Here is a 14,036-nt window from a genome sequence, read left to right as displayed (position 1 = left end):
CCCCCTCCAGCCACCTGGCCCCACTGCCCCACCCTCTGTGCAGTCAGGATGGGGTTGCCCGTTCCGTCCCTCCCTCTTGGTTGTGGCTCGCTTTTTCCTCCCTGCTGTGCGCTGCTGCCGTGGCTGCTGGTGGTCGGTGGTCGGTGGTCGGTGGTCCGTGGCGGTGGTGGCGGTGATGGTGGTGGTGGTGGTGATGACTTCTGACTAACATGGCTTTCTCTCTCTCCCTGCCTGGGGGCCTCCTGGCCTGGACAGCCCGCTCTTCCTCCGTCGTTAACCCTTCGTTGTCCTGTGGGATAGAGTTGGAGGTGGCTGCCCTCCCCTACCCCCGCCGCCCCTGCCCCAGGCGGTGGGGAGGGGCCCCCCTCCATTGTCGTGGTGCGTTGTTCTCCGACCCCAGCCCACCCGGTGCCCCTTTCTCCTCTGCAGGCTCCACTGTTAACCCATCTGCAGTGCTGATGTCTCTCTCTCTCTCTCTGTCTGTCTCTTGTCCGTCTGTCTCTCTCCTTCTCTCTCGCTGTCTCTTTCTTCCTTTTATCTGTCGTTGTCTCTCCTCCTCTTCCACCCCTCCACCCCCATGTGTGGCCTGTCCTCTCTCCCCCACCGCCACCCCCGGTGCCCCTCTGGCCCGGCTGCCTCGTGCATGCCTCAGTGGCACCCTCCTGTCGGGCGCCAAAGTGGCCGCCGTGGCGGGGCTGGCGGTGGAGCGGGAAGGCCGGCTGGGGGAGAAGCCGGCGCCGGTGCCACCACCCGGAGAGGACGCCTTGAGAAGCGGCGGGGCTGCCCCCAGCGAGCCGGGCAGCGGTGGCAAGGCGGGGAGAGGCCGCTGGCGGACGGTGCAGAGCCACCTGGCCGCAGGGAAGCTCAACTTGTCCAAGTGAGTGATGGCGCCCCGAGGCCGCGGGAGCCGCGAGCGCAGGCCCGCCCCTGCCAGGTGGACAGCGGGACCCCTGGCATGCCCGCTTCTGCCCCCAGAGGTGCCGTCCTCAGCCTCTGGCTCGTTCCATTTCTTCACAAGATTCTCCCATCGTCCTTGCCATTGGGCACGACCAACTCCGCCATGCAGCGTCCCATTCCAGCCTCCGGTGGCTGCCCGCCAGTCTGTCCCTTTGCCAGCACCCAGTCATTCCATTCTCCCCCGCAGAGCATTTCAGTCCTCGGGCCACCCCGTCCTCTTTGGCCAGCCACCTCATCTCAGCTGTCAGGTCACCCTCCACAGGCAGCAGGCCCGTGGTTGTCCCCAAGGGATCATCCCATCCTTGTGGAGCCAGCCCACCTTAGCCTGCCTCTGCCACCCATCAGCCCCTGGGCATTTCCTCCTTCAGCCAGCAGATGGCTCTAGACCCGACATTGAGCCACCCATCCTCGACCACCTGGTGACTCCATCAGCTTTCCCCAGTCTTGCTTGTCAACCATGACACCATCTGTTGCAGAATTTCATTCATGAGTGGCCGCCAGGCCGCCCCATTGGTTCATCTCATCTCAGCCATCCCCACTGGCTGTCCCAGTCTTGGTCAGTGAGCTGTCCCTCTGTCAGCTGCTGGGATTGGGTGTTCTTGGAGGTTGGGTTGTTGAGCCCCAGCTAGCTTCTCTCCAGATGCCAGAGGATCATCTGGATGTCAGGCAGAAGAGCTGTCCCTTTTTAATAGCTGAGGTTGTCAGTCAGTCCCAGTCTTGGGTGATGGACATAGGGTTGGTCCCTGTTTTCCAAAGATGATATGCACCCCCCTGAGGGGCAGGATTTTCTCATCTTGGCTTTTAGAAACTTCCAGTTCCCCACAGTGGAGCCCTTCCTGTCCTAGGACCCTCAACTGTGGCCATTCTCATGCATGGGATGTGACTCCACTTTCAGCTACTGGAACAGCCTCATTCCCCATTAGTGGATCAGCCACCCCCTTGGCATGCCAACAGCCTTGACCTCTTCTTAGCTGTGGGCCTTCCTGTTGCTCAATATAGGGCCCACCTGGTTCTCTTTAGAAGTCCCACCAATGGGACCCCTGAGGGCCACCAGGCTGAGACCTCACTTGCTTGCTGGCTTAAATGAACCATGTCTACTTCTCCCCTCATATCTAGCCTCAGGGAAGTCCCAGAGGAAGCCCCACACCCCTCCAGAGTCAGGTCCCATGCCCGCCTTCCCCAAGCTGCCCCCGCCAGTCTCCAGGCTGGCTAGGCCGCCATGCCATTTGCTGGCTCCAGGCCTGAAGGAACCAATTTTAGTTTCCTGTGACTGAGAGGTTGTAAATTGGACTAATTTTGGATGTGATAGGAAACCAAAATGAGGTCAGCAAGGAGGAGGGGGAGGAGGCCGCCAATGTGCTGCCCTCCCTTTGCCTCCGCCGGCCCCCAGGGAGCTGTGGGCCTACCTGGCCAGCCAGGCCTGGGCCTGCCCCTGTGATAGCCCTGACTCCAGGCCTGAGGCAGGCAGGTTTCTGCCCCTCCAAGACTGCAGCTGAAACCATGTTTGCTTTCTTCTTTCTCTTTCATTCTCTCTTTACTATTCTCTCTCTCTCTCTCTCTCTCTCTCTCTCTCTCTCTCCTCTCTCTCTCTTTCTCTCAGCCCACAGGGGCAGCCTAACTGTTGTCTTTTGGTTCCCAGGGTAGGTTCAGGGGGTGAGTAAGGCTGAGGTCTGGCTGCAGTGGTGAACGTGGCTCCCAAAGGCCCTGGGACCTCCTCTCAAGTACTCCCGTGGGCACTTGACCAGGGTGCTCAGCTTTCCCGTGGTCCTGGGCCAGGGCCTGCAAACTTCCTCAGTGAAGGGCCAACTAGGAAATACTGAGGCTTTGCCAGGCCAGCTGTCTCTCACACTGCTTGGCCCTGCTATGGCAGCAGAAAGGCAGTTACAGACAGTCTGTAAACTCATGCCAGTGGCTATGTTCCAATAAAACTTTATTTACAAAAGCAGTGTTGAGCCGGATGCAGCCCACAGGCTACACAGTTACCAACCCCTGCCCTAGTCGTTGGATTGGAAGAGGGAGGGAAGGGAGGTGGAAGAGGAGGTTTGCACTCTGAAGTTCAGGGAGGAGAAGCAGCTGACCTGGAGCTGTTCAGCCCAAGCTCTGGCCCCAGTCTCTGGTGCTCTAGTGACATCCTGCCTCTGGCCCTGCCTCTGGGATATACTGAAATCTCTGGCCAGGGCACAAAGCAGGCAGGTTATGTCAAGGGGAACCACAGACTCCTGACGTCAGACAGTGGCGTGAGAGTGTTTATAGATACAGCGCTTCCCCTGACCTCTGTGATGGAGGTGACTCAGGTTGTACCATTGTTTCAAACTCCCATCATACAGATGAAGAAACTGAGGCCCAGAGAGGAGACACCTTTCCCAGAATCTCTTGTGAGTAAGTGGCAGAGATGCTTTGATCCCAGGTCTCTCTGACCCTACACGGCCTCTCACCTGCCAGGTCCTATTTCCTGTCTTTACCTGTCCGGCTCCCCACTGCTCTTCAGAGAAGCTGGTGGTACTCTCAGGAATGAGACAAGATAGTCACCCGAGTCTCTGTCAGCACTGGGTCAAATGGCCAGAGAGTCCTGGGAGGAGGGCAAAGATACATCCCAGCGCCTGAGGCAGCCTTGACCTCAGAGCAGTGGTCTGCGGGCCCAAGACCACCTCCTCCCTCCCCTCCATGGACAAATTCTAAGGACCACTGGCTGATCCCCCTCACCAGGCATTTCTAGGCCAGCTCAGGTGCTGGCCTGGATTTCCTCATGTCTCCAAAGGACAGTAGTACTTAGAACACAGAGACAGCCTTTCCTGGTGTCCCCCATCGAGACAGCAGAGGGAGCGGCGGCCACACCACAGCAGCCTCAGGGCCCAGGGACCTGCCTTCACCACGCAGCCACCGCCCTCAGGTTGGCAGAGAGGTCGGCCCAGACAGGAGGCATCGGGGCTGTAGCCTAGCGGGGCCAAGGGCAGGGTGGTGGGGCCGACCTGGGGGCCTCCGGGTTGGCACACGGGCTTTATAGCCTCATGGGTGAGGCAGTAGCGGCGACGGCGGCCAGGACGACTCAGATGGCGGCTTGGTGAGGTCCAGCCGAGCGAGCGCAGCCTGCTCTGGGGCCTCGAGCCCTAGCCCTCGGCTCCTTTCTCCTCCACTGTGATCCCTTCACCTGCTTCTCCTTTCTCTCCTCTCCTCCACCCGCCCCAAGTTTCGAGGACTCCACCCTGTCCACGGCCACTACCCTTGAGTCTATCCCCAGCTCCACGGGAGAGCCGAAATGCCAGCGACCCCGCACCCTGATGCGGCAGCAGAGCCTGCAGCAGCCCCTGAGCCAGCACCAGCGGGCCCGGCAGCCCAGCCAGCCCACCACCAGCCAGAGCCTGGGCCAGCTGCAGGCCCACACGGCCTCGGCACCGGGCTCCAACCCCCGGGCCTATGGCCGGGGCCAGGCTCGGCAGGCCACCTCGGCCGGCTCCAAGTACCGGGCGGCCGGGGGCCGCAGCCGCTCCAACCCGGGCAGCTGGGACCACGTGGTGGGGCAGATTCGAAACCGAGGCTTGGACATGAAATCCTTCCTGTAAGTCCTCCCCTTGAGCGGGCCAGCCCCCCACCTTCCCCTTCCAGCCTCCTTCCCCCCAAATCTCCTTGGGAGCAGCTGGTCACGTGTCATCCTGCGTCCTCCATATCCTTGGCAGCGTGCCAAGCAATCTCAGTGGTCCCCTCGGCAGCCTCTGTGGCTAGTGCCCGAGCATCCCTGTAACCTGAGCTACCTCTACTCTGAGGACCCCTGGACCCTCTTGGTGCTCAGAGAAAGGACCCACACCTCCAAAGTTAAATGGAGACATTAGACCGTGCTACAGAAGTCCCTGAGGTCCGTCTCCTCCCGGACAGGCCCAGGCTGCTCTGGGCCTCCCTGCCAGCCTCGCCTCTGCCCTACTCCCCTCCTAACCCTCTCTGCCACTCCCCCTCCAGGGTCCTGCCCTCCTCCACTCCAATTGACCTCCTCTCTGTAACCTGACTCTGCCAGCCTCCTGCCCCACACTTCCTCCCTCCCTCTCACTTCCCCTGTCCCTGCCATCAGCCTGTCCCCTGTCTCTTTGACCTTCTGTAGCCACCTGTCCTCCAGCTCCTGCCATGGCTTCCCAGGGCTCCTTCCTCCCCATAATGCCCCTTCCCCTGAGGACAAACCTGAGATGCTCCCAAAGCTTCCGAACTTGTAAACCACAGCCTTCTCTCAACTGCACAGGCCCAGGAGGAACCCGCTGCCAGCATCCAACCTTAGTCACTTCCCCCAGCTGTTAGTGCCCCCTGCTGCCTGCCTTAAGGGACAGGCCCCTGCCCAGAAGCCCCCTCCCCAAGAGCCTTCTGGGCACCTATACTTGCTCTCGGCCCAAGACCGTATGGGCTGTAGTTCCCAGCATCACACCCTCCTCCAGCCTAACGTGGGCTTCCTTCCAGGCTCTGGGGACCATTCCCATCACCCGGGTCTTCCCTGGGAACACTTTTCAGGAGCTGGAGACCAGCAGAGTAAGCCTGGGAGAGGAGAAGGGGAGGAAGAAGGGTAAGCCCAAGACAGAGGCCCAGCTCACGACAAGATACAGGGAATTGGAAGGCATGCAGGCTCCTCAGAGCATCTGTCTATCCAGCTGAGAGTCCAGCCTGAGCTTCCAGAGCAGTTGGGGGCAGTGCCCCCGGGAAAGGCCCTCCGACAGAAGAACCAGCTTTTCATGCCCATGCAAGAGACCTGTGGCCCCAGCCCAGCAGGGTGCTGCCTGGCTGTCTGTCAAATCAGGGCAGCCTATCCACTGACCCTTCAGATCCACGGGATCCCTGCACCACACAAGATGCCCGGCAAAGCCCCCTGTCTGGGATGGACGCTGCGGCCCTGGAGTAGATCTAGAAGAGTCAAGGAATTGGTTCTACCATGGCCTGGAGAGAACGGCAGGCCAGCCGGACCCCACACCTCTCTGCTCCTTACTTCCTGTCCTTATGGCATCGGAATGTGTCCAGGATCTCCCCAGCTGCAGGAGGAGCCCTGGGTACTAAGTGCCCACCACCTTCCTAGTCAACCGGGACCTGATGGGTGCCACTCACATGCTAGCATCCTGTGATGGGTGTCCCTCAATGTGCCAGCATCCTGTGCCTGCCCTTCTACCCACACAGGAGCTCTCACTCCCCTTACCTGCTGCTGCCCGCAAGTCACTGGCCTCTCAGCCCCCACCTCCTCTACTTGCCCCCAGCAGTGGTCAGCAAATTCTGCCTGTAAAGGCCTGATGATATTTTAGGCTTTGCAGGACTCACGTCGTCTCCATCACATGTTCCTTTTTCCTTTCTTCTTTTTTTAATCTTAGCCCTTTAAAACTATATGAACCACCTGGGTGCGGTGGCACACGCCGTGATCCCCGTGGCTCGGGAGGCTGAGGCAGGAGGATTGCAAATTCAAAGCCAGCCTCAGCAATTTAGCGTGGCCCTAAACAATTCAATGAGAGCCTATCTCAAAATAAAAATATAAAAAAAGAGCTGGGGATGTGGCTCCATAGTTAAGCACCCCTGGGTTCAATCCCTAGTACCAAAAAAATAAATAAATTAATTAAATGTACAAAACATTCTTAGCCTATGGACTGTGCACAAACAGGCCACAGACCACCATTTGCTGACCCATGCCATGCAGTTTTAGGTGACCTGTTTTGGAGACTCTTCTCTTGCTCCCAATACCAAGGCCCCTTCAGAGGGTCAGGTTGGGAGGGGGCCGTCCAGGCCCTGCAGGACCCACCCTTTGGTCAATGGGCATCCCCTCCAACATGGCCAGCATCTTCCCCTACTCTCTGGCTCCTGCCCCTTATCCTGCCCTTGCGGCCTGCAAAGCTGCAGAGAGTGACAAGTTGGGTGTTTATGCAGAGGCCACTCTGTTTTTAAGAAGAGCAAAAGGAGTCTCTGAAAAATGCATTAACCAGGGAAAAACATGTTGTTTTCCCTTGGTTTGCCTTCCACCAGCTCCACCAGCTCCCGAGCAGCCAAATGGAATTTTACCAACTCTGAGAGAGTACAAGGACTCATCCTGAGGGAAGCGGCAGCGTTGCTCCCCAAAAGTTATATGCAAGAACAAGTGTCAGCCTGCAGTGGCTGTGCCCAGGACCAAGACACAAAGACACAGCAGGACCCTGCAGCTACCCAGCTTCTTCCTGGTGCTCAGCCCCCAGGGGCATCTTCCTCTCTCCAGAACCCCTGTGCTCTCAGCCCTCATCTCAGAGGCCATTTCTCACCTGTTTGAGGTCCTTTTTGATGATCTCTCTGGGGAATAATCACAGCCAGCTCTTGCCTTCCTTCAGTGGTTGAAGTGGTAGATTCCTGACCCAGGATCCTCTCCCTTCCAGAACATTCCATCCATCTTGTCACCTTTCCCTTGGCCCTTCTTGTGATTGGCTTTCAGGCCCGCCCCATCTGAGAATGCCTCCTTGTTTTCATGAAAGGCGTAACACCCGACGAGCTCCACAGAGCCACCAGAAAATGCTCACGGACTCTGATGGTTTCGAGAGGCAGCCACCACCCACGCTTCCTTTTCTTCCCAGGAAAATGCAGGTGACCCCAGCAAAGATCCCTGGCATTGCCCAGTGGTTCTCAGAGAAGGCACTATGACCTCTGACCCCAGACTACTGTCCACTCCAAGACACTTGGCCTTCTCCGTGCCTGCCCACCCATTCTGCCCTATCACCCTCTGCAGGCGCAGGCTCCCTGCAGTCCTGCCAAGGCTTCTCCACACCTTGCCAAGTTGCTGCACTCTCTCTCTGCCTTCGTGTTTCCGTGCCTTCTGGACTGCTTCTCCAGTGAGAGGCCCCTGAACAGGACCCTCAGTCTTTGGCAGGCATTCCCTGGATCTCTAGAAAGGGGGACACAGGAGAGGGTCTGCTGTGCCCAGTACACCACATGCCAGAAGGGACTTCCATTCTCCTCTGATGGGCCCCTTCTGGCTTCAAGGACATCTGGTTGACCATGACCCAAAGAGGTCTGTGATGGGCTTCCATGACCACAGGGTGCAGTGCCCACTGGATTTCAAATTTCTAAGATAGGGCTGGGGCTATCGCTCAGTTGCATGCACAAGGCCCTGGGTTCAATCCCCAGCACCATAAAACAAACAAAAAACCCCAAAGATGCTCCCCTCTGAGAACCTGAACCTGCGTGCACAATCCTAGAACAAGATGGTCACGGAGCCCCGCCCCCTTCTCCCAGGGGCCAAGATGACCCGAGCAACTTCAGCTGGGGATTCATTAGCCTTTAAAAATCTGCCATGTCCCAGGACCTGAGCTCCACTCCTGCCCCCACCGCCCCCAGCTGTCTCTATGTGTTCCCTTGGAACTGACCCACCACCGACCATCTCAGCCCTGTGTCATGTCACCCCTCCCAACAGTCTGCTCTTGATCCAAGGCAAGGGGGTCCCAGGCTGAGGACAGCTCCCCTCTGTGCCCTCCCCGCCTCCCTCCTCTGTCCCACCACTGTTGACAGTCCTGAAGTTGGCTTTTCTTTTCCTGCAGGGCCAGTTTCTTACGCTTTTTTCTTCTCTCTCTTTGTCTCTGTCTCTGTCTCTCCTTCCCCCACCCTGCCCCTGCCTGTGGGGCCTCCTGGTCTCGCCCCGGCTGGTGGGCTGCCCACCGGGCAGGGAAGGCCGGATGGTGGTGCTATCCTTGGTCTTAGGGCTTTCGGAACAGGATGACTTTGCCAATATCCCTGACCTGCAAAACCCAGGAACCCAGCAGAACCAGAACGCTCAGGGGGACAAGAGGTACGAGCACGGGCGAGGCCCACGGCGCCGCAGAGACGGAGGCACGGGAGGCCGACCGCCTTGACCGGCCCGGCTGCTGGACCAGGCGGTGGTGCCTTCAGCGGACGCTGGAGCAGGAGGACGAGCCCCCTCCCCAGCTGTTGCCCCCTCACAGCCACCTTGGTGGTGTCCCTGGGGCTATGAAGGGACCATTCTGGATCAAGCCTGCTCCCCAGCATGCTGGCCCGGGCGGGCAGCGGGAGCAAGCCCAGCCTTCTTGGCCCCATCTCCCTGCTTGGCCCACCTCTGCTGCCCCCTCCATCTTTCATCTCTGCCCCACCCCCGACCCGGAAATCCCCGTTTCCCTGGAGGTTGGTGGACTGTGGAGGGGATGTCAGGGGAGGGCGCCAGCCTCACCCCCTCATCCCCGCCCCCTCAACCCCCCTGCTGCCTGGAGGTCCTGTTGGGCTGCTCAGCCATGGAAGGGGAGCCCCTGGTGAGGAGGGGATGGGGCATGGGAGAGGCCTGGTGACCAGAACGAACCAGAAGGGCAGCCCTTAAAGCCAGGTTTCAGGAGGAGGGAGTGGGGTCCAGGGCCAAGAGCAGCTGAGGCAGCTACTGGCGCAAGGGGGGGCCTGGTTCCGTCAGCGCCCAGGGTCGCTGCTACCCTTGGGGCCCTGCAGAGACCCGGAATAGCCATGTGGCCGCAGCACGGGCCGAGCAGAGGCTGAGCAGAGGCTGAGCACTCACACCTCCACAGCCCGGGCCTTTGGGAATTCAGGGAAGCAGCTCCCACTGCCCCCAGAGTCCAGGAGGGCACTGCTTCAGGGGAAGGGGAAAGGTGGGGGGCCTCAGTGAAGGAGGCATCCTGCACCTCACCCAGCCTCCTCCCGACCTGGCCTTAGGCTGGGATGATCACACACCTGTGGTCCCAGAGATGGGAGGAGGGCTCGTCACCTGTGTTAGGTCTGCTTCCCACAAGATCAATGGGACGTGAGGCCCAGCAGCCAGGACACTGCCCATACCGCTGGTGTGGCCAGCGCCTCACTCTGCAGCCTTGGCAGGTCACGGCCCTGCCTAGGCCTCTGCTTCTGCAGCTGTCGAGTCAGGACCAGCAGGGTGACCTCTAAGGAGCAGCCCTTCCGGCTCAGACATGCTAAGCTTCTAATGAAGAAATGGGCCTTGGGCTAGAGCACTTGTCAGACCCTGTGAGCTGGACAGGGACTGTTTGGACAGATGACCCTTTAGGGGCAGGAAAGGACTGGCCCGGGCTGCTGCCAGGGGCTTGTGGGTTAGGAAAGAGTGGATAGCCTGAGACCCCGAGGACTGGCTGTCCCTCCCGCGGCTTCTGGAGACCGGCCCTCTCATCTCCTTCCCGCAGAGTCCATGCTGCATGTCTGTGGTGGGCCGCGAGTCCCTGGAGAGTGGGCGGGGAGAGTGGGGCCCTGGCCTTTCACTCCTCGGCACAGATGGTGTCAGGCTCTGGGTCCGTGTCCGGGGTATGGGGAGAGGCGGGACCTGCCACTCCCAACCCACCTGGGCCCTTCTCAATGCTGGGCCGCAGGCAGGCCAGAGGGCCATGGGGAGAGGGCCAGGGTCACGGACAAGAGGACGCAGGGGTGCTAGAGCCCCCCGAAAGCCTGCTAAGAACCTGAGCCTCTGGCTGGGGAGAGGTGTGGAGCGTGAGGGAGCAGACGCAGGCTGGAAACGAGATTTCACCCCACCCGTGTTGACCAGCCGGCTCATCGTCCCCACGGCCTATTTTTACCTCCTCACCACTTAGGTCTCACTTCATATTTTAACACACCCATCCCTTCTGATCATGACATCAGCTTGTCCTCTGCCTTCCTGGGAAAGGGGGAGGGGCGTGGAGGTGGCAGCTCTCGCCCCACCCAACCTGACTTTCCCAGTGGACACCTACCATTCCCACCTGGCCATGCCCACCCACCCGGGAACTCATTCCTCACGGCCCATGGAGCATTTCCCCAATGATGGGCCACCCCAGGGGGGCTACAGAGTCAAGTGATTCCCCTAGCAGGCCCTCCCCACCCCAAAGCTTGGCGTGGCCATCCTTGCTAGGCCCAGGCATCTTTGGTCCCCACCCTCTGGGCTCCGGTAACTTCCAACCTTGCAGTACTGGCTGGACCACCTGTCCCTCTTCAGCTTTCCCCTCCAGACCCAGAGTCTGCCCTTCTGCACCCCGTTCCACCCCTCCCAGCCCAGGAACCCTGTGGCTCTTGTTTGGGAGAACATGCCTCCCTTGGCCTGTAGCAACAGGCTTGTGGTAGACAGGGCCCAACGGAGGAGGAAGAGCCACTCCAGGTCCCAGACAAGATGGCAGTGTGGCCAAGGGACCACGGGAAGGCGGGAGGGGCAGTCCCTACCATCCCTTCAATCCCAGAAGGCCCTGAAGCCCCCACTCCAGGACCCTCCAAACCCTGGGCCTCTAGGTAGGACCTCGGAGCGCTCTTGGACCTGGGGGGGAGCTGGCCGCTGGCCCCAGGAGGGCGACTGCCTCACTCATTCTNAATGTTCATTTCTAGTCTCGGTGTTTCTCTCTCTCTCTCTCTCTCTCTCTCTCTCTCTCTCTCTCTCCTTCTTTTTCTCTCTCTGCCTCCTTCCTCCCATCTGCTCCTCACAGGGATGTCCCTGGGCCGGTGACGGGCCCCTTGGCCTCTCCCTCTGCCTCTCCCCATGCCTTTGTCTCTCCGTCTCTCTGTCCTGTGACCTCCGACAGCTTTGGTGGCGCTGACCATCTTCCCCAGGCTGCTCTGCAGCTGTGCCGAGCTGTGGCGTGGCCAAAATGACTCGACTTCTCATACCTCCAGCAGTTAATCTCCGCCCTCCTCCTCTCCTGCTCTATTTTTAACCTGACTTTACCTCTCCAGCTATTTCAGTCTCCTCTTCCTCCCCGCGCTGTCTGCGTGAGCACGCGTCCACGTGTGTGTGTGTGTGTGCGCGTGTGTCCCCGTGTGTGCGGGGCCGCACGTGTGCTGCCGTGTCCGTGCCTCTGGGAAGGGTGTCCAGCCTGTTGAGGGCGGGGCGGGTGGCCAGGTTCTCACAGCAGGTGTATCAGGCACCTGATAATTGGGGTGTCTGTCCCTCCTCCTCCTTTCTGTTTCAGTCTGTCCCGGTTCACGTGCGCACCTTGGTATGCCTGGGTGTCCCCGAGTGGGTTTCCTCTGGGGACCTAAGTGTGCCCATCACTGTGTGTGTCCTCACGGCTGCTCTGGTTGACCTGCCTGATGCCCATGCTATTCTCTCCCTGTGCCCCGGGTGTCTGCCTGCCTTGTGTGTTGGTGTGTGCGTGTCTGTGTGCACACCCTGCTCTTGGGTCCTGGCCTCCCCTCCAGGGCCTGGCATATCCGTGCATGTCTGTATGTGCCTGTCGTGGCCACCTGTGTGCTGGTGGCCAGTCTGTAGCAGAGGGCCGCGGCTTGTGTCCAGCCTGTGTGGCTCCCAGTCTGTGACTCTGCTCTGGAGGCTGTTCTATTTTAGCCTGTCCCAGGCCCCAGCTGCCGGTCCCCATCACCTCCTCGCTGCCTGCCCCCACCTCTTCCTTCTCATGGGACGGTCCAGCCTGGTCCCTGGGCAGGCTTTCAGGAGCCCCTTCCTGACTCCCAGCTGACCATAGCCCGGGCTTCCCACCCGGCCATGGAGCCAGAGCTCCTAGCCTCCTGGGAACGGCATGGAGCTGGGTGCTGACTGGTTGCTCGGTGGGTCCCCCATCTTTCTTTGGTCCTGGGTGAGAGCCTCATCAAGTGTGCACACCTCCGAGTAGGAGCAGGGTGGGGACTGGGGAGCACACGGGTGACAACTTGCCCTACCCAGTAGGTGCTTTTAAATCTAAATTAGCTTCAATTAAATAAAATCTTCAGTTCTCAGTCACACTGGCCGCACTGCGAATGCCTGCTCACCTGTGTGGCCAGTGGCTAGTGCTTCAGAGGATTCAGACAGAGAACACTTGGGTTGTGGTAGAAATTCTGCCTGAGCGAGCTGTGTGGACAGGGGTCCTGACCTCACCTGGTCCGGAGGGTGGAAGAGCACCTGTGCTCTGCATAGCCTGAGTAAATAGGTGGGACACCTGGAAACAGACACTGGCATGTTTGCAGAGGGTAATGACGTGTAGAGGCACCTGGTCTCCACCCAGAGCCTCCCCAGTAAGCCTCCCCCTCCCAGGCTGGGGGGCAGGGTGGAGCAGGCCTCAGCAGAGGGGTGCAGACTCAGAGACCAACCATGCCAGCCAGTGCTTGAGGGCTAGAAGGCTTCTGGGGAACCCGAAGAGGGGGAACCCCACTCCAAACAGCCCCCCATGAGGTTAGTTAAGCGAGAGGCACCTGGGGCAGAGGCTGCAAGGGGGATGGGCCCTGAGCTCAAGTCTTTGGGGAAAAACAGGCCTCCTGACAGACAGGAGCTCTGCCTCTGCCCGCCTGCAGAAGGTGGCAGGGGCTCAGGTCCTCCGAGAAGGTCCCGCTGCCACTCCAGGCCTGTGGTGCCCAGCCCAGCCCAGCTCCAGTCTGGACTCACTGGGACTCCCCCTCTCCCAGGTTGCCCGCAGGAGGTAAGGCGGTGAACACAGCCCCAGTGCCAGGCCAGACGCCCCACGATGAGTCTGACCGCCGGACCGAGCCCCGCTCCTCCGTCTCGGACCTCGTCAACTCCCTCACCAGCGAGATGCTCATGGTGAGAAAGGCGGGGGGCCTGGGCCCCACAGAGAGCTGGGCTGGGAGGCAAGGCGCGCGCGCGCGCGTGTGTGTGTGTGTGTGTGTGTGTGTGTGTGTGTGTGTATTGGAAACTGGACGGCCTGGGACTGGCCTGCTTGGGCAGGGGACCCAGCCAGCGGTAGCCTGGAGAGCTAGGCACAGTGTGCTGACAGTGTGACTTGAGGGAGCAAGGCCTGGGGTCTCAGCTCTTTTCACCAAAATGACCTCTCTGGGCCTCAGTTTCCTCATCAGTCGGGTGAAAGTAAGAACGCCTCTCCTGCTTTGATCCCCTTCCAGATTGAGAAGGGACCTCGTGAGAGAGAGAAAGGCTGATAGATAAAAAGCCGGGTAGTAGACTTGGGGCAGTAGGATGACTTGGAGCGGGACCCCTGGGGTGGAACTCCCAGCTGAGGCCATCTCACCCCCACACCAGCACCCTCCCCACTTCCCATTGCTGGGAGGCTCAGAGAAGAGGAGAGCAGAACCGCAGGTCCTGACTCTTATGAGGGGACAGCTTGCGGGATTCAGACCCTAGAGTGCTTCACCAAGGCCAAGGGTGTGGTTCATATGGCGCCCCCTGGTGGCAGCAATGAGGCCACTTGTCCTTCCTGTACTTCCAGAGTCCCTGAACTAGGCCAGAG

At 59.9% G+C, this 14,036-nt stretch overlaps 1 protein-coding gene across 15 annotated transcripts in view; it reads left to right on the top strand.

Annotated features, from left to right (window-relative positions):
• Syt7 (synaptotagmin 7) overlaps window positions 1-14,036 on the top strand; it is a 37,345-nt gene that overhangs the window by 9,005 nt on the left and 14,304 nt on the right. For 6 of the 15 annotated variants that reach the window (XM_048788947.1, XM_048788952.1, XM_048788954.1 and 3 more), the window contains 4 exons: window positions 653-877; window positions 4,145-4,513; window positions 8,591-8,713; window positions 13,240-13,375. In XM_048788947.1, coding sequence (XP_048644904.1) covers window positions 653-877; window positions 4,145-4,513; window positions 8,591-8,713; window positions 13,240-13,375 — 853 coding nt within the window. The remainder of the gene's footprint in view (window positions 1-652; window positions 878-4,144; window positions 4,514-8,590; window positions 8,714-13,239; window positions 13,376-14,036) is intronic. The other 9 variants (XM_048788953.1, XM_015478054.2, XM_048788957.1 and 6 more) reach the window with 6 other exon arrangements.

The sequence above is a fragment of the Marmota marmota genome, unplaced genomic scaffold (assembly GCF_001458135.2).
Source record: "Marmota marmota marmota unplaced genomic scaffold, marMar, whole genome shotgun sequence".
Taxonomy (NCBI): Eukaryota; Metazoa; Chordata; class Mammalia; order Rodentia; family Sciuridae; genus Marmota; species Marmota marmota.
Note: the sequence above shows the minus strand (reverse complement) of the source record. Positions and strands in the feature narration are given on the sequence as shown.